This window comes from Pelmatolapia mariae, linkage group LG15 (assembly GCF_036321145.2).
Source record: "Pelmatolapia mariae isolate MD_Pm_ZW linkage group LG15, Pm_UMD_F_2, whole genome shotgun sequence".
Classification (NCBI taxonomy): domain Eukaryota; kingdom Metazoa; phylum Chordata; class Actinopteri; order Cichliformes; family Cichlidae; genus Pelmatolapia; species Pelmatolapia mariae.
This window is the reverse complement of record NC_086240.1, coordinates 32,450,187-32,473,393: the sequence shown is the minus strand read 5'-3', so window position 1 is coordinate 32,473,393 and position 23,207 is coordinate 32,450,187. Positions and strand designations below refer to the sequence as shown.

The 23,207-nt window shown below is 39.5% G+C and overlaps 2 protein-coding genes across 2 annotated transcripts; both read left to right on the top strand.

Moving 5' to 3' along the window:
- Positions 1-82: 82 nt before the first annotated feature.
- On the top strand, positions 83-15,214 carry casp8ap2 (caspase 8 associated protein 2). Its single transcript, XM_063495489.1, has 10 exons — positions 83-375; positions 1,348-1,421; positions 2,834-2,908; positions 3,022-3,122; positions 6,627-6,701; positions 7,297-7,412; positions 7,566-9,880; positions 10,307-12,998; positions 14,120-14,219; positions 14,308-15,214. The coding sequence occupies exons 2-10, from the start codon at positions 1,388-1,390 to the stop codon at positions 14,359-14,361; spliced, it is 5,562 nt and encodes a 1,853-aa protein (XP_063351559.1). The 5' UTR covers positions 83-375; positions 1,348-1,387; the 3' UTR covers positions 14,362-15,214.
- Positions 15,215-17,874: 2,660 nt separating this feature from the next.
- On the top strand, positions 17,875-22,453 carry gja10b (gap junction protein alpha 10 b). The gene is made up of 3 exons (XM_063495281.1): positions 17,875-17,993; positions 18,072-19,484; positions 20,511-22,453. The coding sequence occupies exons 2-3, from the start codon at positions 18,093-18,095 to the stop codon at positions 20,547-20,549; spliced, it is 1,431 nt and encodes a 476-aa protein (XP_063351351.1). The 5' UTR covers positions 17,875-17,993; positions 18,072-18,092; the 3' UTR covers positions 20,550-22,453.
- Positions 22,454-23,207: the final 754 nt, after the last annotated feature.

The window sequence follows — 23,207 nt, the reverse complement described above, 5'->3', positions numbered from 1 at the left end:
AGACTCCTTCCGGGTCAACTTTGTTACCTCCCCCTCCCACACTGCTTCCGTTTTCTGTCCTTACGTCGCGTGGTGATGACACGACCCTGGCCTGGCTGTCCATTTTTCCGGGAGTGAAGCAACAATTTGGGCTTGAGTGGAGCGTTAATTCTGTCTTTAACGCATTTCATTTTCTTTCTGACTCGGCGGCAGGAGAATGTTAGTTGCTCGCGAAGGTAGTGAGCGACAGTGTCGCAAACCTACCTAAGTGTTGAAGAATATTTTGCAAGCGGAGAGGAGGAGTGCGCAGACCGCGGGAAAATGGTACTTCCTGTGCAATGAAGTCTTGGCGCGGCATTACAGCTGTAAACAACAGGAGGGCACAACAATACGCAAGTAAGTTAGTAAGACGACTAAATCACAGCCACGTTACTCTAATGTTCTGCAGGCTAATTTTAAATCTCTTCTTTTGCTGACCAACTTTCTTGTTTCCTCCGGGTTAGTTAAGCAGACAGTTCTCAATGGCTTCATTTGTTTGAAGTAATGTCCAGAAATGTAAAAAACTAAATAAATAAGCAGTCCATCAGTTGCCTTTAATAGGTAAAATGTGTCGTGAAATGTCTGACAAGATAAAAACGTTGTGAAAGGGGATGTTTGTTTGCCATGCTTGTCTTTTGTGTTTGTGTTAGTTTAATTCGGGTCAAAGGTAACAAGGCTAGGAACAAAAGAGTCAAAAAGACAGTGTTATATTTATTCAACGAAATTAACTCGGGCCCACAGTTTGATCGTTTGTTTTAACCTGGAAGGTTATGAGATTTTCATTCTGCTTTGCTTTGTTCTTTGCAGTAGGACAGGCTCTGGCTAGCGCAACATGTTAGCGCCATTAGTCCAAATTTGTCCAATACATCAACCGTCTGTCAACCTACATTATCTTTGGAATTGTGTATACCATTAGGTGTCACAGTCGATCTCTGGCAAAATTCAACTGTGTATCTATTTATTTATCTAGTTGTCTATCGATCTTTAATTGGCGACTTGTTTTTTGCCCAGCATTTCACCCATTTCTGATGTGGATCTGCATATACATTATTATTCATAAAAAGTAGTTTTATAAGAAATATTTGAACAATGAAAAAGTGTTGTTAAAAATAATCATCTTACCAAAATAAACAGTATTGCTCTCCTGCAAATGTTGATTGAGTAAAAGGGCCTATTACTATTACTGGACCTTTTTGCCCAAAGTAACAGTAATTTATGGAAACTTGTGGAGCAGACTTTTAAGATTTTCTTTAATCACCTTTTGCAATAATCTTTTTGTTTTGGCTTGGACAATAACAACCATCAATTTCCCTTTGGCTTTGACATCAGGTAGTCCTTAAGAAACTGTGCCACAGGGATCTTTGACAGGATGGAGAACGTTGACACCAGCCATGCATCTGGTCGTAAGTATACATTGCTACTTAAAAACTTGGAATTACTCACCAAAATTGAATGAAAACGAATTAAATCCCACATTTGTAGATACTCTATTAAAATTGATTAAGACTGATTTTTGTCGATCATTAACAGACCTTAAAAGCTGAATGTCCTATCTTCCATAACCTTAAATTATTGTTTGGGCCTCCATACACTGTCAGTGCTCGGCATTAAAAAGATTAGTTAAAAGTTCAGGTTGTAAACATGTATGCTTTTAGTTATTCATTTCATGCTTATATTCTTCTTTGGACTGGTGTTTGGTTGGCTGCAGTCAATAGACTTACATTAGTTTATGTTAGCTAACTAATAACAGAACCAATAACTCAGAAGAAAACAACACTAAGACTAAAACTCAGTTTAAGGTGGTCATTTTTGTGCTGCTTTGGGCTGCAACAATGTGTTTATGTCAAAACAAAGGATATACTGTCATCTTTCACTGTCTATCTCTTAAGCATTCAGTGGTTCTTTGTTGTTTTTTTAGCTGCACTGAAACGGGAAAATCCACCTGTTAGCTGTAATTTTAGGGTTTGTTAAGCACTTTATACATGAGGAACTATGTGGAGGAGAGCCTACTTGAGTCACCAGACCAACAAGCAGTCCGACATGTCAGTTTTTTTCTCAACAGGTTGGCTGTACAGAGCCACCCAACCATGTGAGTCTATTGACCACAACCAACCAACCCGGTGATGTCACATTCTGTACTGGCACGAGCTGGCGCTAAACATCTTCTAAAAACTTTGAACTTTTAGCACTTATTTCTTAAATCCAGCTTCACAGACAGCGCTACATCTATGCCAGTTTTTAAGAGCAGGCCTCCGTGATGTAAATTAGCCTTTATACATGAAGTGTTTAATGTTCACTTTAATATGACTTCCATTGCATGCTTGCAATACTGCAGCTTGCCTTTTAAGTGGAAGCACCAAATGTGACAACAATATTCAGACTTTAGAGTGTTTCAAAGTTTGTGGAAGTCTTAAATGGACAAGCATCATCATTACTTGCCAGACTGCTACAATTTTACATACCAGCCAGTCACACAAAAACCAGATGCTCTTGGTGGTTTTAAAATGTAAAGTAAAACAAAATGATTATTTGAGTTAAGTTCTTGTACTTCATTTGTCTCGTTAGTTGGACACGTAATTCTACTACTTTCTCACGGCTCTTAATCTGTCTCAGTTTGAAACTTTATAATTTAAATACAACCAGTCTGCTTATTATCTACTGTTTTATTTATGTATGTACATAAAAACATTCCTTATAAAACATAATTTACATCAATGTAAGATTTTCGGATGCTACCATAATCATGACTTAAGACTTATGTGTAGAAACTCTCTAACTACTGATGTTTATTGATATATATGTATAATATCTACAGTCTTGGTATCTGAAGTAAGCGAGGAGTCTGTGGATATATACGATGGTCTGGACATCGGTTTTAACAGAAGTGCAGGTAAAAGCCCTTTCTGAAATGGTTTCACTTTGATCGGATGCATATTACCACTACTCTTGCTGTCATAGTCTGCTGCACTGTCGTAGTCTGAGCACTTTTTTTCTTTTTTACAGAGGAGCCACCTTTTGTTGGTTCTCAGTTGAAAGAGTCAATGGATTTGTATGAAGAAATTGTGACAGAGGAACAGCAGAACAGAGAGTCATCATACGCTGAGGTAAGCAATTGCTCATTTGGGACAGTTTTCCAATTTCATTGTACTACTGTACTATGTATGACTGTGCAATGACAATTAAGAGTTATCTTATTTATTTTTTAACATGGGAATTTTTTGTACTGATAATTAGCTGTGAGTAGAGCTGGGCGATAAAACGATAACGATATGTATTGCGAAATAACTTTTTCTCGATAGAAAAATTAAACTATTGCGATAGACCTCATCTCTCTCTTGCTCTCTTAAAAAAAAAAGAAAAGAAAAAAAAAGAACAGCCAATCCAAATTAAGTAACGCAGAGCCGAACCAATCACAGCCGCAGCGTCACGTCACGTGACTTGTTACGTACAGCACAAGTGCCAAGCCGCACATGTGTATTTGTTTGGGAAGCAGCCATGCCGCCCGGGTAATGGAGGAAATGAGTGTGCCGACTAGAGAAAAATCAACCGAGAGCGTGGGTGACCAGGTTACCGAAGCGAAAACAGATGATGGTTCCAATGCCGGAGAGATTGTCGAACGGAAGGGCCATAGAAGTTCCGTAGTGCGAAGGTATTTCGCTATTTCAAGTCTGACAAAAAACAGAGTAGCGCGCACTGTAAATTGTGCCGAAAGCAAGTCTGGAAATACAATAAACCTTTTTTAATCACCTGAAGCAGTGCCACCCACTAGAGCATGCTAATTCGAAAAAGCGCTAATTCGTCATTCGGCTTTTCTCAGACTAAAGTATATATCTGTGTGTGTGTGTGTGTGTATATATATACACACACACACACACACAGATATATACTTTAGTCTGAGAAAAGCCGAATGACGAATTAGCGCTTTTTCGAATTAGCATGCTCTAGTGGGTGTATAGTGTGTATATATATGTATATGAGTTGCACCTAGGATTTGAACAATGTTCTGTTAGCATCTTTATTTTAAAACTGTTTGAAAAGCTAAGCTATACAACAAGGAGAGATTGAGAATTTCCTTTTAGTTCTCAGTTTATTTGATATTGACAAAAGTTAGTCAATTTTGTCTGTTCTTCTGTAAAACAAACTAAGATTTATTTTTAGAATTAATATTTTGTTTCTAAGTGGAATTGACAATTTAGTAGTCTGTTTTGTTTGTTCTATTTTGAAACTTAAACGCTTTAGCGGCTGCCTTTTGTGTAGTTTGCAATATTTGCCTTTATTTATCTGAAAAAGTTCCTTAAGTGCATCTACCCTGTTGAACTTATTATGGGAAATAAATATTTAAATCAAAACAAGCTGCAGATTATTTCACATTTTACTTGTGAGCAACGGCACATTTAAATCTTACAAATATAGTTATTTGGCTTATATCGTGATATATATCGTTATTGCCTGAAATGAAAAAAACATATCGTGATATTAAAAAATCTTATATCGCCCAGCTCTAGCTGTGAGGCACTGATAAGCTTTTTTTGTTTTTTGGGGAGTGAGCTTGACTCTGCTGCTGTGTTTCAGTCTTTATTAGAGATGGCACGATACCGCTTTTTTATGTCCAATACTGATATAAATTTGGATATTTGCCAATACCGATAGGAATCTGATACAGTTTTTTTATAATCAGTAAAACAGTTTTTTAAATGTCTTGCTGCATTTTGTATAAGTTTATGCTCAAGTTTTAAAAAACAAAACACTAAAGCTATTCTATTATACTTGTATGCAAAAAATACGCTTCACCCAAAATATTTCACAGTTCAGCAATACTGATCTTTTTATTTAAACTTTTAGCCGAACTTTAAATCTAAGTATTTAAGTAATATTCAAAAAGTAATTTAAAATGCAGTTTTATGCAGATTTCAAAAACTCTTTGGTTCTGAAAAAAAGAAGTGCAGTATCAGCACAAAATAATGTTTATATTCAACAACTTAAAAAAAACAACCTCCAAGTTGTATAATGGACCCTTTTATACTTAAAGCTTAACATAAATGGACATCCAGAGTGGAAAGCAGTGCAAATAAATGCAAACACGGTTTCATGATACTCATCTTTTTATCAAGATCAGGGCTGGGCTGGGACTAGAGACCGGCCCACCAGGTATTATAGAAAAAGCCATAAAGCCTTTGAATGAAAACAAACGCTGTTGTGAGAGTGATGTACACTGTCTTGTTGGTATACATGTATGATTTCTATACATTGCACATAAGATGACCACTTTGGTTGTAAGATTCAGATAATTATTTATTGAAAGCTAGACATTTTAAATTAGAATAAAAAAGAAAAGTATTTCTTTGTGCCCCCCTTTCCCTGTTAATGCCCTACCTGGCCCCCTGGCAAAACTTTGCTAGACCCGCCCCTGCACAGTTACCAGCTGTTAGCTAGATAGAAAAGGATTCTGGTGTTATTTGTCTCTCAGAAACAGTTCATAACTTCCCTTCAACTCATTCATGTCACCTAAAAGGTAAACCTGTTTCTCCATCACCTGTTCAGCTCTAATGATTCAGTAAGGACATCTCCTGGTTTCATCTTCATGTTTCCGTCTCATGCTAAGGTCATGAGCTGGATTATGCCATGTCGCAAGTTTTTTGAGGTGCTTTTGTGATATTTAATAGATCGAATTACATTTTTTATTTCTCCCCGATATCCGAACCAGTAGTTTAGGTCAGGATCGGACCAATACTGATGCTGTATATCGGATCGGTCCATCTCTAGTCTTTATATTATCATTATGTTGTACAAAGTGTAGAAGCCTTGTTATTGGTAGGTGAATATGGGTTAGTATATGAAATTAGAAGCACATTGCTAAAAATAAGTCCTTTGTCAGTTACAATAAATATAAAATTAGTACTCTAAGCGATCGGCGTGAGTAACGGGGAGAACAATTACATTCTCTTCCACTAGAGGGCAGTACAACTACCTGCTCTAATTAAATGGGTTGCCAACTGCCAGTAAAACAGAAGAAGATGAAGAAGAAATTACATAATAGTCGTAATAGCAATAGATAAATATCTGAAAAGAAAAAGTAGTCGGTCTGACCTGGGTCCTGGAGAAAACTCCGACCTAGATGAAGGCCCTAGCATGAGTAGTGGTCAGAAGAAAGAAAAGAAAGGTATAGTGGGGACAAACCGAGCCAATTCCTTTATACCTGGTGCACGAGGAAAAATGATCAATATGCCTTTTGTGACATTTTTGTTTGGTGGTGTGCTGTGTGATTTTTCTAATGTGAAGTATTTGTCATGGCTCCAGAAGGTTGGGAAACACTGATTTAGTCCTACATCTAGATCTATATCTCTGATTATTTCTGTATAAATCAAGAAAATTCCAAAAAGAAACAGTGAAGTGAACTGATGGACTGCTTAATGATTGAGTCGATTACAAGCAGATAAGCTGTGACGCTTCATATTTCAGCAAAGGTGACCCTTGCTCAATATTTGGCATCATGATTGCCACTTTTGTGTAAGCAGAGAGTAACACTTGGATATCACAGGACGTTGAAAGTTTGCCAGAAATCATCATGCCAGCTGTTTCATAGGCCTTTTGTTTTTGTGTCTCTGCAGCTGAAGTCTGGATTCAGGACAGCCCAAAACCATATTAAAGAGTTACGCAGGAGACTGGAGCAGTTGGAATTACAGGTGTGGTTTATTTTGGTTGTTTGGGGGGGTTTGGGGTTTTTTTTTTTTTTGGGGGGGGGGGGGGGGGGGGGGGGGGGGGGGGGTAGGTTGTTTCATGAAAATATATTTTACTTGGCCAGCTTTCATTTATCGTTGTGGAAAAAAAATCTTCTGAGGAATTGGATTAGCCTCGATCACCTTTGTAGAAAACAAAGCAAATTTGTGATGAACTTAAAGGATTGTATGTTTTCACCCAAACCAATAAAAAACATCTGTTCCAGGATGTTTTTTTTTATTGGAGGAGCCAGTAGTGTCTGTGTAGGTTCTCAGTCCTCCAGGTCCTCCAGGTCATGGTAATCTAAGGAGCTTGGAAAGAAAGGGACTGAATTTCTTTACCTTTCATCTGAGAACCTCCTGCAGATGAGAGATGAAATGTCTTCAAGAAACTTAGTAGTGTTTATAGTAACTTTGTCCTGTCTTCACTAAGACAGTTTTGTTTTAAGAAAGACTGTGTTTTCTGTAAGTGGAATGGGTCTACATTATTGAACTGCATGGTTTGGTTATACGAATTCATTTTTTACCACTAACATTTTGTGTGCCTTCTGTTTGAATATAGAATACAGGTTTGAGAAAGGAGAACTACTCTCTCAAAAAAAACATCTCTACACTTTTACAAACGGCTAGAAAGGAGGTGATACGGAAAGACGCAGAGATTCAGAGGCTGAGTCAGAGGTACGTTGGTTCTTTTTCGTCCTTCTCCGTTAGGTTGCACTAAATACTGGTTAATGTTTTGCATAATGGCAATATCATAAGACACGTAGCAAGGTGTGACATCAATTATTGGCTATACTGAAACAGCAATGTTTTGGTTGTTGGGTTTTGCAGGTCTGAGAGAGGGCAACATCATCATTATCCATCTTCCATACAAAATGTGCGGGATCCAAATCTCTCCAGTCACAGCTCCACCAGTAGGCTGGTTTCTCCACCATTCCGTCCGCCTCCTTCTCCACCAATACCGCCATCCAGTAATTTTCCACCTCTACCTAAATCACCTCCCAGCGTAGACCAGCCTCCAAGAGATGCACGTCAGTCTGTGAGGAAAGAAAGTCATAGTTTGCCCAGAGCATCAAAAGCATCTTGTCATAGCCATTCAAAACGAGACAATGAAGTAACTAACAAACAGACGGAGTCAGATAAACACAAATCCAGTCACAGAGAGCACAGACATCCCAGTCAACAATCTGAATCAATACATAGGAGACATAGAAGTGTTTCAGATGCCAACAATGACAGATTTCACAGAGCAGACAAAGACTTGGTGCAAAGGTGTGATTCAAAGTCGTATCAAAGAAAAAGCTACTCGCACGATGGGCACCGCAGATCAGATGAGGTTAAATCCTCACCCACGATTTTGGAAACTACAGCTTCTTCGGATGACAAAAAAGATGGCAGGAGACACGATAAAGCTAAAACGGCTGCATCGGGCCCCAAACACAGTGCGTCTCATAGCTCAAAAGAGAGCTACAGCCGAGAGCTTCAAAAAATCAAGACTACTTGCAGCTCTTCCAGAAGTTACAACTCAAAGGACTGGAAAAAGTCTTCCGTAGATCAACATGTTATACGCTACAGAGATTCCTCCAAAGAGAGGGAAGGGGCTAGACAGAGAGATCATCAGTGGAAAGGGGAAAGGCAATATAAAGATGAAGTAAGAAAAAATCATATCAATGACAGTCAGTCCCAAACAAGCAGAAAATGTGAGAAGCTGAGAACCAAAGAATCAAGTAAAAGTGACAAGGACAGATGCGAAAAGACTCACACGGTCTTTAAAACATCACCTGAAGAAACCAATATAAGCAAGAAAAACTCTGAGGAAACTAGTCCAAACAGGAAACTGTGCTTTATGGAAACTTTGAATTTAACCCTTTCACCGATTAAGAAGCCAGTATTACCTTTTGGTAGGAGCCAGAAAGATCCTGTACCAATGGGCAAGGATGTTGAAAATGGATCAGAGGAAGAGAATTTGCAGCCTAACATGGAAGACATGTGTGTCATTGATGACATAGAAAACATTGAATTAAAAGGAGAGTTGAGAGATATTACAGAGCAGTCTCTGAAGAACCACAAAGTTTTGAGTTTTGAGAGGACACTTGAGGCATCAGATGTGGAAGGTATTCAGGAAAAAGACACAGTCTGTAATAAAACTGCTGTAGCTGACAATTCAGTCCAAACTACCTCAACTCACAGCCAAACCTTGGATATTACAGCAAAGCAAATGAATGCACATCTTGCAGCAAAATCACCGGAGAATAGTTATGCAAAAGCACCAGACGTGTCAAAAAATAATGAAGAAAATATTAAGCTAGTCTCAGACAGCAAGGCAGCTGAATGTGGAATGGCGGGGGCCACAGACCCCATAAATCCAGTTGACAAGTCAGGAAGGATTTCTAAACAGATTCCGAGCTATGACCTACAAAAAGCTTACTGCGAAAATACTGCTGATTCATGTGCTGAGATTACTGTGGAGTCCACTGTGGAGCATCTTGAAGCTGCAGTACAGCAGAGTGCCTCTTTGGATTCACATGCAGAAGATGCAGATTCATCACAGCCAAAGAAAACAGATATGTCTGACGAAGCCAATCCTGTGTGTCAGACTGCCCCGGCTATCAAGTCTCAAGTCTGTCAGCAAGGTTCTCCTGCTTCTTCTAGTTCCATTCATCTGAAAGGGAATTGTGAAAAGCAAGACTGTCGTAAAGATGCAGATACAGTGTCCAGCACAATCAGCCTGGAGTCCCTTCCACAAGAAGGATTGAGTTTGAAAGAGGCTATTTACGTTTTAACACAGACAAATGAAGACACCGGAGACAGTAGCGCTAACGCAATTGAGCCGAGCTCTTCGACTAACTGTATCGGAGTGTCCAAAGTTAGCAGCACAACAGAGGAGAAGACCCTACTAAAAATTTACAGTGACATGACCACCACACCCAGCAAGAGCTTCAGCCCTAGAAATGGACAGGAAAATCATTTGAAACCTTCAAGCTCTGTGCTATTACTACATGATGAGGACTCAATGATGCGCACACTGAGTAATCTGAAGAGAATCCCAGATGCCATCAGTCCTTTGAGGAGTCCAGTACGGGTAATCAAGAGATGTCTTCTCCATGTGCATAGCAAGCCTGGTCATGTAAAGAGCCTTCAAAAAGGTAGTTATCCTCATTTCAAGTCTTGTAATCTATATTTCAAAACTGGCAAGTTTTCCATTAAATGCTTTCCATCTTGCCAAGTATACTGCTTACAAGCTTTACTATAAGCCTTCTTTTTACTAACTGCTAATTTCATCTCATTTCTCATCTCACTGTCTTTTCTTTGCCTGTCCTCTGTCACAGCTGTATCAGAACCATGTATTTTTAGAAATTGAACACCTCATTTCACCTTTATAAAATACATCTCTGGACTTTACCTTAATTAGCATTACCTGTTACGTTACAGTAGTGCTTTTGGCATCCACAGTGGATCTTTGTTACTGTTCTGGGTTTAAAATGAGCTCTGGAAAAAATTACAAAAATGTACCATCTTATACATTTGTTTGACTCTTCTATCTGACTGTTATCTATTTCTTTCCTGTGCAGATTTTTCCAGTACAGCTGTTGATGCCAACTCGGAGAAGTTGGATGTAAATAAGGAGAACAAATATCCAGGTTCTCCTGCAAAGCGAGACGCAGTAAACTCGGTGGATAAAGTGTCTGACTTGAATTCAAGTCGTTCAGACACAGATCTGGAGGAAGGAGAAATTTTAAGCGAAAGTGATGAGACGGTGGCAAGTTCACCCACTACTGCAACAAAGAGGGCAAAACTAGCACAGCCAGTCAGAAATAAGTCAAGTCCTAACTCTGTTGTAAAGAAGAAGCTTGCAGAGAGACGGGCTGCTTCTGAAGAAAGTCGTGAAATAGCAGGCGTAACGACACAAAGTCCAAAAAGTCGTTTTAAAACAGTTTGTCCCGCAGCAAGTAAAGCTTCTTTTTGTACCATCGAAGAAATAATGGAGACATTTAAATTAGTTCGCGCCGAGATCCGAAAAAAGTACATGAAGCTTCACAAAACTTTTCCCAGGAAGAGTTTCTATGGAATGATGGATAATTTCCAAAGGTCTTTTTTAGAGTTTGTGGATGGTGCTCATTTTGGTAAGATATGTGATCAACCAGGGGAGCTCAAGTCCAGACTGAAGAAACTCATTGAATCTGTGTTTGGCAAAGTGTCAAATAATGGCATTGTGAAACGAATTTTTGAACAACAAGCAGTGGATCTGAAGCAAAAGCTGTGGGACTTTGTGAATGTCCAAGTTGACTACTTGTTTGTGGACATTCACACAACGCTGAAGAGCTTTTGCAAAGCGTCAAGACCTCTGCCAGAGGACAAGAGATCCAGTGACGGTGAAAATGTATCTCAACAGCCTCCTGCAAGAAAGGCATCATATGAGTCGAACCAAGCACAGCCGGCTTCCACCAGCCTGAATCAGGCCAAATCCTGTGCTGTGGTGCCTTACAAAAAGGGCCTTGGAAGCAGAGGCAAGGACATCAGAATCACACACGGGTCTGAGTCGCATCCACTGAACTCCCCAAATACACAAGCAGAGTTCCTTCTTCCTAAAAATCCACCTGCAACTCCTGAAAAAAGTAATATAACTTCTTTGGTGGTCACTCAGAATGGCTCTTTGCTTGACAGAACTGACTTTGAGCTACTCACTGAACAACAAGCTTCTAGTTTAACATTCAATCTGGTCAGAGACTCTCAAATGGGTGAAATTTTCAAGTGTCTTCTGCAAGGTTCTGACTTGTTAGAAAGCAGTGGTATCGCTGGAGAAAACACTGCCTGGTCCCTCGGTACTCCAAGGAAAGATGGAGAAAGAAACATAAGCATCATTACACCATCAAAATTTGATTATCCATCTAAGCAGCTTTCCCCAGCTAAATTTGATACCCCTTCTAAACTTTTTGCCACCTGGTCTAGTATTTCACCTCGCAAAATGTCCTCCCCTTGCTCAAAAGATCAGACCACACTGAACCCGGCTTTACTTGATGAAAATTGTCTGTTAGAAGTTCCATCGCAAAATCGAGCACTGTTGCAGGCCAACTTGGTCTCACAGAAGTCATATTCACTTCTAGCTGAAGATTTGGCCGTGTCCCTCACCATTCCATCACCTCTGAAATCTGACAGCCACCTCAGCTTCCTACAGCCATCCACCTTAAGTATGCATGTCACGTCCACTCCAGAGAACGTCATCAGTGCCCACATATGCGAGGATGCTCTGCTGGACGGGGAGGATGCCACAGAGCACGACATACACCTGGCTCTTGACACTGATAATTCCAGCTGTGGCTCTAGCAGCAGTTTGGCCTCAGAAACACCTGCCACGTCTTTTGTGTTTAAGCCCGACATGGCGATGCAGGCACTAGTGATGGAAAAGTCCAACGATCATTTCATTGTGAAGATTCGGCAGGCGAATCCGGGAGCAGATAGAACTCTAACTGCTAATGAGAGCTTAAGTGAAACACTAACAGAGGAGCAGCACATAGAGGATAACACTGCAGCTCAGGATAGTGAAGCTGGTGTTACAGAAAAGTTGGAGAAAGCTGTCTCTTTGGCGGGCAGTTTCTCTAACGTTGCTGAAAGCTCTGTTTTGTGTCCAGCTGGTACTGAATCCAGTGTCTGTCTCACTGAAGGTAAAGACTTAACACTATTAAACAATCAGCCAGATGATATGCTAACTCAACACGCTTTTTCGAAAGAGACCCTGAAAAATCTGTCTGACGGTTCTCCTTCAGATAAGAGTTTGAACAACGTTTCTGAAAACACAGTTGTTGTTAATGAGAGTGGTAGTAAGACACATTTCAGGGAAGAAAACATAAGCCCTTCAAAAACTGTCTCACACAAGTCGCAAAATAAACTCATTCCCTCTAAATGTGCTGTGTCAGATAACTGTCAAACTAATGAAAGCTCTTACACAAATCAGAGGAGCCGAAAATTGTCTTCACACGTGTCAGACTCGGAGAACAATGATGTGGACATATCTGAGTCAGAGAGGAGCCTCGTCATAGCAGAGGACACGAGCAGTTCACCCGACAAAGGCAGAAAACGAAAGAAGTACCAGGACAAATCAAAAGCGAAGAGGTTAAGGAAGGAAAAAAAGAGTCCAGAAGTAGTGCTTCCTTCCAAGGAAGCAGATGAAGATTCCAAATCATCTATGGGCTGTCTGTCTCCCAGCAGTCTGTCCGCCAAGAATGTCATCAGGAAGAAGGGCGAGGTGGTGATGGCCTGGACTAGGTCAGTAGTGAAGTGCATCATGTTCTCTCTGTCCAAGGAGTGTCTGAATAGAAGAATGAATACTAGTTACCTATACTCAGTATTGGTTTCACAATATTTCAGCAGAAAACTTCAAATAGAAGTTGACCTGTGATGGACCTGTTGGCCTCCTCACAGATTAACACTCAACATTGCTACTCATAGACATTGCATATCTCTAATCCATGGTCATACTGGTCTAACTTTATTCTCAATCTTAAACATGAAACGTCATCTTTCTAACAAAGCTGATATAGATTAATATGGCTCACTGGTTGTTAAGCTGTGGAAGCCAAACTGTAACTTTTAAACAAAATAAAGCCACACTGAAATGGTGTCAGCTGGTTTGAAGTCAACTCCTTCTAAACATTAAATAAGTTGGCTCTAACACTGGCAGCCTATTGATGAAACATTTTTTCTCTCTCCTTGAATGAGTACGTCAACGAACCAAATGACTTGTCAGTGCTGAGGTTACAGCTCTAGTATATGTGCTGTTCAAGTGCCTGTCAGTTTGGCTTTTACTGTTGTACACTGTATAAACATAGGAAGTCCTTTGAGTGCTAAGATTCAAAAGGCTCTATATGAGTGCTGGTCCATTCACTACAAGAGCTTTATTAAATATGTCTGTATTTTGGGGGAAGTTGAAACTAATTTTGCACACTGTCCCCCATGTTTAGAAGTTCAAAATTAATTGATGAAACTCACAATATAATAATCAAAGTAATTTTAATACACAGATAAGGCTCCTTGGGATCAATAATTATCTGAGGGCTAGAACCCCTGGACATTAAACAAATATTACATTTTTGGGTTGTTTAATTCATTGTGTTGGCAGATTTGCTGAAATCTGAATGTATAGTGTCTGTGTACCTTGTATAAGTGTTTAGATTTACCAGTTGCCAAAATTCAGCCTTGTTATCAAAGAAGAGATTTTGATGTGGTGGTTTTTGCTCATCTAATCAGAACAGTCTCCATGAATGTATTAGTTTATAATGTTTCATTCTACATTATAGGGCTGCCACTAATGATTATTTGTATTGTTGCTGTGTAAGAAGTTTAGCTAATTAAATAGACTACTCAGTATCTTTCATCTCCTTCATCAGAGATGAAGATCGAGCTATTCTCATGGACATGAAGACAAAAGGCGCTTCACGCGAGACTTTCTCTGCTTTGTCAGAGAAACTTAACAAGCCATCAGGCCAGGTAGATGAATCTTGTTTCTTTCTTTCTTTTTCTTTACTTTTTTTTTAGTGTAAGCATCCAGTAACTGTTAACTGTTTGTTTTCCCCAGATTGCTCACAGATTTTATCAGCTCATGAAGCTTTTTAAGAAGATGGACACCTGATGCCTCTGAATATTCTTATTTTGGAGCATATTCATACATGTGCCAATAATTAAGGTGATATGGTGACTTGATCACCACACAGAGTGCTGTATCTGTCAAAATCTGGAGCTTGGTTTGAGTCAAAGGCTGGGAATTCATAACTGTCTCTAAGGGTATTGTGTTACAGATGCAGAACTGTACCTGCTCGTGCTGTTGAGAAAGGAATTCAAAAGACGCTTTTGAGGTTTTTAGCAAGCCACACAGGATCATCACAGGAGGACGTGATGTGGGCCACAGGATTCCACCTTTTTTACCTTCCTATCTCGACTTTTGCAGACATTGCAGATCTCAAAAAGGTTAACGAGTCATGATATTAGTTCCCACGTCCGTAAATTAGTTTTTCTCCAAGCATTTGGGGGAAACTACCCTCGTAATGGGAAGATTTCAGGTTCCAAAACAAGTATGCTCACTATATTTTACATATTGAGTCAGATTCTTAGTTTAGAGGTGAACACATGACCTGCCATTAAACCTTGATCTACAGGGCTCATAGTTTTAGCCTTTTGACTTGGAGTCAGTGTTAAATTTTGTGTTAAATGTTGGATCTTGTTTTAATAGATGTGTTTGTGTGTAGGAAGGGAGTGCTTCATACATTTTGAAAATTGTTAAGTATTTACATGTTCACTCCAAGTAAAGGACAGTACATCAGTACATTCATTTCTTAATTTGTGAGTGTGTATGTGTGTGTAAGAGAATGAATGAATGAACCCTCGTATCTGAGCTGCAGTGACAAGTTTGCTTGTTACTAACGAAAACTATGTAATGACATATTGTAAATAATTCTTTACTGAAAATAAAAGTTTTATTTATTTAATGGACTGGTGTCACACTTTTCTAATCTAACTGGGCACTCGAGCACTTTCCACTGAAAGACATACAAGCTGGATTCATCCAATCAAATACAGTCATTCAAGTGCTTTTTTTTTTTTTCCTATTACTATGTGCTTTTTAAATCTGATGGGTGTAATGATCCAACTGTGGGTTCAGCATCTTGGTCAAGGACATTTTACAGACTGAAATGAAGGAGGGTTCATTCCTCATTTCATTAAAACTCCTGAACCACAACAAGCCACATTTAACTTGCTAATTTTTGAAGGCATATAAAATCAAAATATGGATTTTATGTCATTACGTGCAGGGGTTATGATGGGTCAAAACTATGCAGTAATCATCTGTCTCATTTGTTTTCTTGAATGATTACTATGTTTTGCAGTGATGTCACCAAAGGTTTATCCAAATGATCCTCTGTTCTGCTTCCAGGTGATACTGCAGAGAAAACAATGTCACCTGATGTCTTGTCATCACGCTGCACATTTTCAAGTGTTTTATAAAAGAGAAAATGGTGATACATGTATTTCAAAACATTATGTGTGGACAAACCATAAAGAACTAACTGGATATTTTGTGTAGAAATCACAGTACAGCATCTTTCTTATTGAGTCATTTACTTTGCTTCTCTGCTACACCAGCATTTATTGTTCACCAACCTGCCAAATCTCATTTTAAGCCCTGGTTCTCTTTCAGACCTCACTATGGGGGTGCCTTCTGGTGCACTCAATCATTGAAGCTCCACTGCCACCACATTGGTCTAAGACGGATCAATCATTTCAAGGACACAGGGTTCCCTGACCCCCTTTATAATAGAGTGTTCACATATTTAGCTGATTTGATTGCATGTGCTTCTAGCAGAAAGAAAGTGGAGAAAAATATCCAGGTTCTGATATGCAGCCTATTTAGTTTAGATTTCATCATCAACTGTAACAAGAGTGCGCTGTCTCTCACTCACAATAGAATATTTGGGTAATAAACTTTTGGTTTTTCTGTCACAAAATTGGAAAAATTTCACTAGTACTTTGCTCTGTTTCCCAAGGTAAACAGTCACGTTTAGAGCTTGTTTGCACTTGAGTGGGCTGTTGGCCTCAGTAATCACTATCATCCTAGGGACTGTTGAGGATGCTGCATTTTGAGCACCGGGTGTCCTCTCTGCTTTTGGATGTGGGATACCCCGTTTGGTGAGAAATGTGTGTTTTTCCCCAAATGTGTGATGGCTCTCCATCTCTGCAGACACAAAAAAATGTTCATCACCGCTGTACCCTTATGTTATCTGACTGGGGAAAACTAAATGCAGATGTCATGCTTAATCAACCAGGTTGATTCTGTTCATCTGGGGGTAGCGTTTTCAGTGGAAGAAACGTTTCAGTCATGAGCGTAAGACAGACCTGTAATGGCTAACTGATCCCAACTGATCCTGAGACTGTCTCATCTGTTAGCAGCTGGTTCATTTGTGCTGCCAGACAAACTTTTTTTGCATTTCCCCAGTAAAATATGATGTTTCTAAAAGAATTTGACCAGCTAAACTCAAGACATCAGTTTTGTTCTATTGGGGAGAATTTATGAGAAAAACAGAAAGCAAAGTTTTAAAATGTAATCATAAAATATTTAATAATTCACTGATTTTGACATGCTGAACTCCAAAATATTTAATTACCATTTCTGTATTAGGTAATACTCGAATGAAACTACATTTACACATTCAACGTTTTAATGTCACTGGTTGCACAGGCCTATGGAATAATATGAACTCTCAACAACAGCAACCTCTGAGTATTGATGTGCTCCACTTTAGTAGTGAACGGGTAAAGTAATGCAATACATTACTTAATTACTCGCAAGAGAAAGTAATTTGTGTTACTGCTACTTACTTTCTCGTTACTCCTAAAATGGCACACTCTCCCATAATTACCAGTTAACAATATAAATGTTGGGAACATACCAACACAAATCCCTATCCTTCTGAATACAAACAAAGACTCTTCTGGATTCTAGTCTAGATTTGTGTTAACATGTTATCTATGCAGATGATAGTTCTGTTACCACTATGTTATTTCTGTTCTGTCCACTTTACCACTGCAATCTTGTCCTTTTGAGTAATAAAAATAAAATTCCACATCGCGTTACAGTGGTGTGAAAAAGTGTTTTCGCCTTTCCTCATTTCCTATTTTTTTGTATGTTTGTCATGCATAAGGTTTCAGATCATCAAACAAATTTAAATGTTAGACAAAGATAATACAACACAAAAAATGCAGCTTCTAAATGAGAGTGTTTATTATGAAACCCGCAGAGCCCTGTGTGAAAAGGTGTGATGGTGTGACAGTATACAAACAGATAGAACAAAGATGAAAGATTATTGAAGACATGCATGCTGGAGCATTTCATTCACTGGATAAAAACTGAAACAATCAAAAACCTAGAGTTCAAGATTTAGAAAAAGGTTGGATGAAGATTAGAAGTAATGAGTGTGAAAACACTGTCCAGAGCTGTGTATTGGCATCTGAGTTGGTGCTATTTCCAGTTTAGTGTCCTGATAAAAGTGGCAGGATGAACCTAACCTCAGGGCATTATAAGGTCATGGTACTGATGGATCAATAGCTTCAAACTGCCCTACTTTCCAGCTTTAAAATAGTGTCAGTCAGACTGCACAGTAGGGTGTTGTCTGTCTCCAAGGGATTAAAATATCACACACCACACTCAAATCTACAATTTGATTAATGGCCTTATGCCAAAACACATGGGACGAGGACTCTAGAAAATATGTAAGTAAAGTACATTTTGCTGTATCACTTAAATTTGTAGAAAGACCTGCAAACTACAAAGATTTCTTTTGTTCACAGCTAATATTAATATGACAGAAGATGGGGGACTGGAATTTATTAGGGAGTATTTTAGAAGAGGTCCACATTCATTCCACCATAGTTGGGAAGATATGGCTCACAATCCTCTTCATTTTCCGGATGCTTGTGCTCGGCGTCGCAGCTGAGGATGTCTGGGATGATGAACAGAGTGAGTTTGTTTGTAACACAGAGCAACCTGGCTGCAAGACTGTCTGTTACGACCAAGCTTTTCCCATCTCTCTCATCCGCTACTGGGTCCTGCAAATTATCTTTGTATCCTCACCCTCTCTGGTCTACATGGGTCATGCCTTGTATCGTTTGAGGACCCTTGAGAAGGAGAGACACAGGAAGAAAGCGTGTCTGAAAGCTGAGCTGGAAGGTACAGATCCTGTCCTGGAGGACCATAAAAGAATCGAGAAAGAGCTCAGGAAATTAGATGAACAGAAGAAAGTAAGGAAAGCTCCTCTCAGGGGCTCTTTGCTGCGTACATATGTTTTCCATATTTTGACCAGATCTATAGTGGAGGTGGGTTTCATTATAGGACAGTTTGCTCTGTATGGGATTGGACTGTCTGCGCTCTACAAATGTGAAAGGTTGCCTTGCCCTAACAGCGTTGATTGTTTTGTGTCACGACCGACAGAGAAGAACATTTTCATGGTTTTCATGCTGGTTATTGCCGGAGTTTCTTTATTCCTCAATCTCCTAGAGATTTCCCATTTGGGGGTGAAGAAGATTAAACAAATCTTGTATGGATATAAATATGGGGATGATGAGAGTATGTGCAGGTCAAAGAAGAACTCCATGGTGCAGCAGATTTGTGTGCTCTCAAATTCCTCTCCACAGAGATTAATCCAGCTCACGCAGATGACCTGCTCTGCTGTGCCTGAAACTCACGGGGAGAGTCAGCCTTTGAATTTGGCCTTAGTGGCCCCTCAGAATATCGAGGGTCACAACATCTCCTGCCGCCCCAGCCAACCTGAAATCCAAGGTCTGCACCAGCTGGGTGCCATGGAACGACGTTACACTCTAGAAAATCGCAAACCGTCATGCAGCAGCGATGATTCAAATGGACCCCATGGTTCTGGTAAACCACAGTATGCGGGGCCTCGACCTACGCTGATGGCTGGCCACATGGAAATCCCAGCAGCCCTGAGAAACCCACAGAGGAAGCAGAGCAGAGTGAGTGTATGTAAGGAGCTCAGCGATATGAGTGATTCTCCAGAGAGTGAACACTATCCCACAGCCAGAAAATGCAGTTTTATGTCCAGAGGATTGTCGGAGGGCAAGTTGGCCAGTCTGTCTGACAGTGGAGACTGTCAGAGTGGAACGGACAATGCATCCCAGCATCTTAGCGAGGGGGAGAGTCCAGTGGTGTCTCCACCACCTCCAGCTGGAGGGAGGAGGATGTCCATGGTAAGCTAATGTCTCTTTTTGGCTATTAATAAAGGCTTATAGTCTCATATGTGTGATTTAACGTGTACTTGTTTGCTGAAAGATTTGGTTATAGCTACACTGTTTGTTTGTTGTCTGATCAAGTCAAGCTACCTTAATTTCCCTCCAACTCCACTTGTGTAATTAGTCAGAATGATGTTGTAAGATGGAGTTATGACCAGAGAAAAAAATTACTGTCGATTGTAACGAGAAGGACCCGAAGTACACAGCGTTGCAAGTCAAGCGGCGTTTTCCATTGCTTTTATTAGAACAGCTTTCGAGCTACCTTTGTTGCTTCACACCACACACACCCGTCAGGTCACGGCAACCCGGGGAGGCATGACCAGGCTGTGTGGTTCAGCCTCCCCTGACCCTACACAACGAACCCACCACTCCATCCCTCTCCTGCAGCTGAGCTACAAACCACACCCAGTCGCATAGATATATTTTAATTTTATTCTGTCAAAAAGTGAACATAAATATTGAAAATCAAATGCAGCTACATCTACAGCTGATCAAATGATCTCAGTGCCAGTCCAGTTCATACCCTTCTACATATCCAGTTGGAAAATCTCATTAGCTGGCCCACAACTACTTTACATTTCCTGCTGCTTAATAATCAACATCATTCTCAGTTCCTCCCTTCCTTGGTGATATCTGTTGTCAGTGATAGCAATCAACTTTACGTGAATAAGCTCAGTTGAAAACCCTTTTTATTTAATCAATTCCAGTCATCAGTATGAATTGAGTAACATAAAATAAAATAAATAAGTAACCTGTCAGTTTCCACCACAACAAAGGTCAAGCTTGTTTACAGACATTTTCTCACTATCATATATTTTTCTAATACTGTTCAAGGCAATATAGTCTTGAGATATTAGCAGAAAGTCAAACATTACTATTTACTATATACTACTTGAGGTTAGAAAACAAAACATAAATGTATCATCATGACTATGACAAGAATAATAACTATACATTGTACCTATTTTTTTTTTCCCTTTTCAGAGCATGATTCTGGAGCTGTCTTCAATCATGAAAAAGTAAACTATAAAGTACAGTTCTGGGACCAAACGAGTGCCAATGGGAGTTCTAAATTAGCCAATGGAGCCTGATTTCAAACCGAGTCTCATCCTGTTTCTCTGCAGCAACATTATATGTTCACAGTGTGCTTATACAGTATGTTTTCTGCATGAATAATTTAGTTATTTTCCACATCCAAGAGACACTTAATTTGCTTTATGTAATGTGTGATTGCTATTCCTATCAACTGTTTGATTATAAGTTTACACCAGATAAAAGAAGTATTGAACACGTCACAGTTTTCTAAGTAAATCTATTTCTAAAGGTTTGTTGACATCACCAGATGTCGGTAACTACCCATCCAATCCACTCATGCGAGAAATCAAATCATGGATGTCCAGAAATTAAGTGTGAAAATGAAAAATGGCATTGGGGGAAAGTACTGAATGCATGAAGAAAGCAAAAAGGCATGGAGAGTCATAGCACCAGCTGAAAGCAATCCTGCCACTTCAGCTCCAACTAATGGCCTAAAAAAAGGTGTCTCATTACCAAGATGTCACACAAGAAGCATCTCATGATGGGTAACTGATGATACTGATAACACTGGTTACAGAAGAAATCACTAAAGAAACGACTAAACTACTGAAGGTTCCAGTGAGCACTGTTGGGGACAGAGTTTGGAAGAGGAAAGAACAAATGTCACCACAAACCGGCCGCTACCAAGTGCTTCCCTCAAGATTTCAGACAGAAGGTGAATGTAGCTCATGTGGGGCTGTAACTCCTGAATTCAATTAAATTAAATTCAGTTTTATTTATACAGCGCCAAATCACAACAACAGTCGCCTGAAGGCGCTTTATATTGTAAGGTAGACCCTACAATAATATACACAGAGAAAAACCCATCAATCATGTGACCCACTATCCAAATATCCTTGGGAAAAACACAAGATACTAACTCCAAGTTGTTCTCCGATGCATTGGAGCATGAATGCGTGTGCATGGTAGACAGAAAGACCATAGAAAAAAGTGCTGGTGTGAATGCGTGAATTAAGCAAGTTGTGTAAAGCCCTTTGAGTTCTCAGATAGTGTAGAAAAGCGCTATATAAGAACCAATCCATTTACCAGAAGAATGAAAAGAATGATCAAAAAAGTTGTCCAAGGACTACTTGAAACAGCAGGTATCGTTGTTTCAAACGGTCTGGTTTAGGATTTGAAGACTGTGTGGACAAATGGGCCAGAATCACACCTGAGCAACTAGTTGCTCCATACAGGAGGCATCTTGAAGCTGTCATCACCACCAACAGCTTTTGTAAGAGGTATTAAATACATTTCAGTAGCGTGTTCAATACATTTTCACAGCATCATTTGTCATTATTACCACTAATTTATCAACATGTGGTTTGAGTTCTTTGCATGTGTGGATTGGATGGGTTGTTACTGCCATTTAGTAGGAATTTCATGTCAATAGTACCTTTTTAAATATAATTACTTACAAAATTAATGACATATTCAGTACTTATTTTCTCTGCTCTGTCTATAGATTGTGAGCTACTTTGTGGGTAGTTTTCGAGAATTCAGTCATGAATTCAAATGCTATTTGTTTATCAAATCAGTTTAAAAGTCTTCAAAGATATTTGTCAGAATAAACAGGAAATAGTGGGAAAATGTGAAACAGCAAAAAAGAGAAAGAATTCTTGAAATTGGTGTTTATGGCTTATTATTAGTATTATATATTTGTGTACAAAACAAAAATGAAGCTAAAATATTGCCTGTCACTGCTGAAGATATAGTATCACGTGGTACCACTACCATCTGCGAGCCAAAAATACATTCTTTGAACTTTGTGTAGTTTAGGTTCCCATATCTCCTTGTGAATGCACACCACACATTTTTAAAAATGTTATAATAAACTAGTAGTTGTCTAGTTAGCTAGCTGGCTACATATCATTTTTTGAATCCATGGAATGTCAGGTGTATTTTGATTATTGTTTTTACATACTCTTGTATACACCTCCCATCTCCTGAATCCAAACTGGGGCTGGTTCCATAGTAGAGGGGCCTAATAACTGAATCTGATTAATAATAATCAGATACCCGCTGGGATCATAAGCTGGCAAAAGGAGGAGATAGAAACCACTGACATTAAGACAAGGAAGCTCCTTACTATGGAGGGTTTCACTCCTATACCAGTATCCTGAGACTGTACTGTAAGCGGAAGGAAGGAGGCTTAGGACTAGTGAGTGTCAGAACGACTATCCAGGATGAAACAAGAAAGATCCTTGTGACACTAATCATGGCAGTACCGGATGTATAAAGATGCTTCTGCGACAATCAAGCATATAACAGCTGAGTGCAAGTGCAATGCTAGCAGGCAGGGCATACATGGAGCACCATAAAAAGTTGTCTATCATAGTATACAGGAACATCTGTGCCTGGAAGTCCCAAGGTCAAAATAAGATACGCCCTCTAGGGTGGTTGAGAATGATGAAGCTAAGATCCTGTGGGACCTCCAGATACACACAGACAAACTGGTGATGGCTAACCAACTGGACATAGTAGTGGTGGACAAGCAGAGGGATATGGGCACAGTGACAGATGTAGCTATAACAAGTGATAGCAACATTAGAACAAAGTAACACAAGACATTAGCGAAATACAAAGGCCCGAGAAAAGCGCTAAATA

Bases quoted from the DNA above. Each gene is read 5' to 3' on its own strand.
- gja10b (XM_063495281.1), top strand. From the start codon at position 18,093: ATGGGGGACTGGAATTTATTAGGGAGTATTTTAGAAGAGGTCCACATT. The intron at 19,485-20,510 runs GTAAGCTAATGT...TTCCCTTTTCAG, and splicing joins GAGGGAGGAGGATGTCCATG to AGCATGATTCTGGAGCTGTC.
- casp8ap2 (XM_063495489.1), top strand. From the start codon at position 1,388: ATGGAGAACGTTGACACCAGCCATGCATCTGGTC. The intron at 3,123-6,626 runs GTAAGCAATTGC...GTGTCTCTGCAG, and splicing joins GAGAGTCATCATACGCTGAG to CTGAAGTCTGGATTCAGGAC. The intron at 6,702-7,296 runs GTGTGGTTTATT...GTTTGAATATAG, and splicing joins TGGAGCAGTTGGAATTACAG to AATACAGGTTTGAGAAAGGA.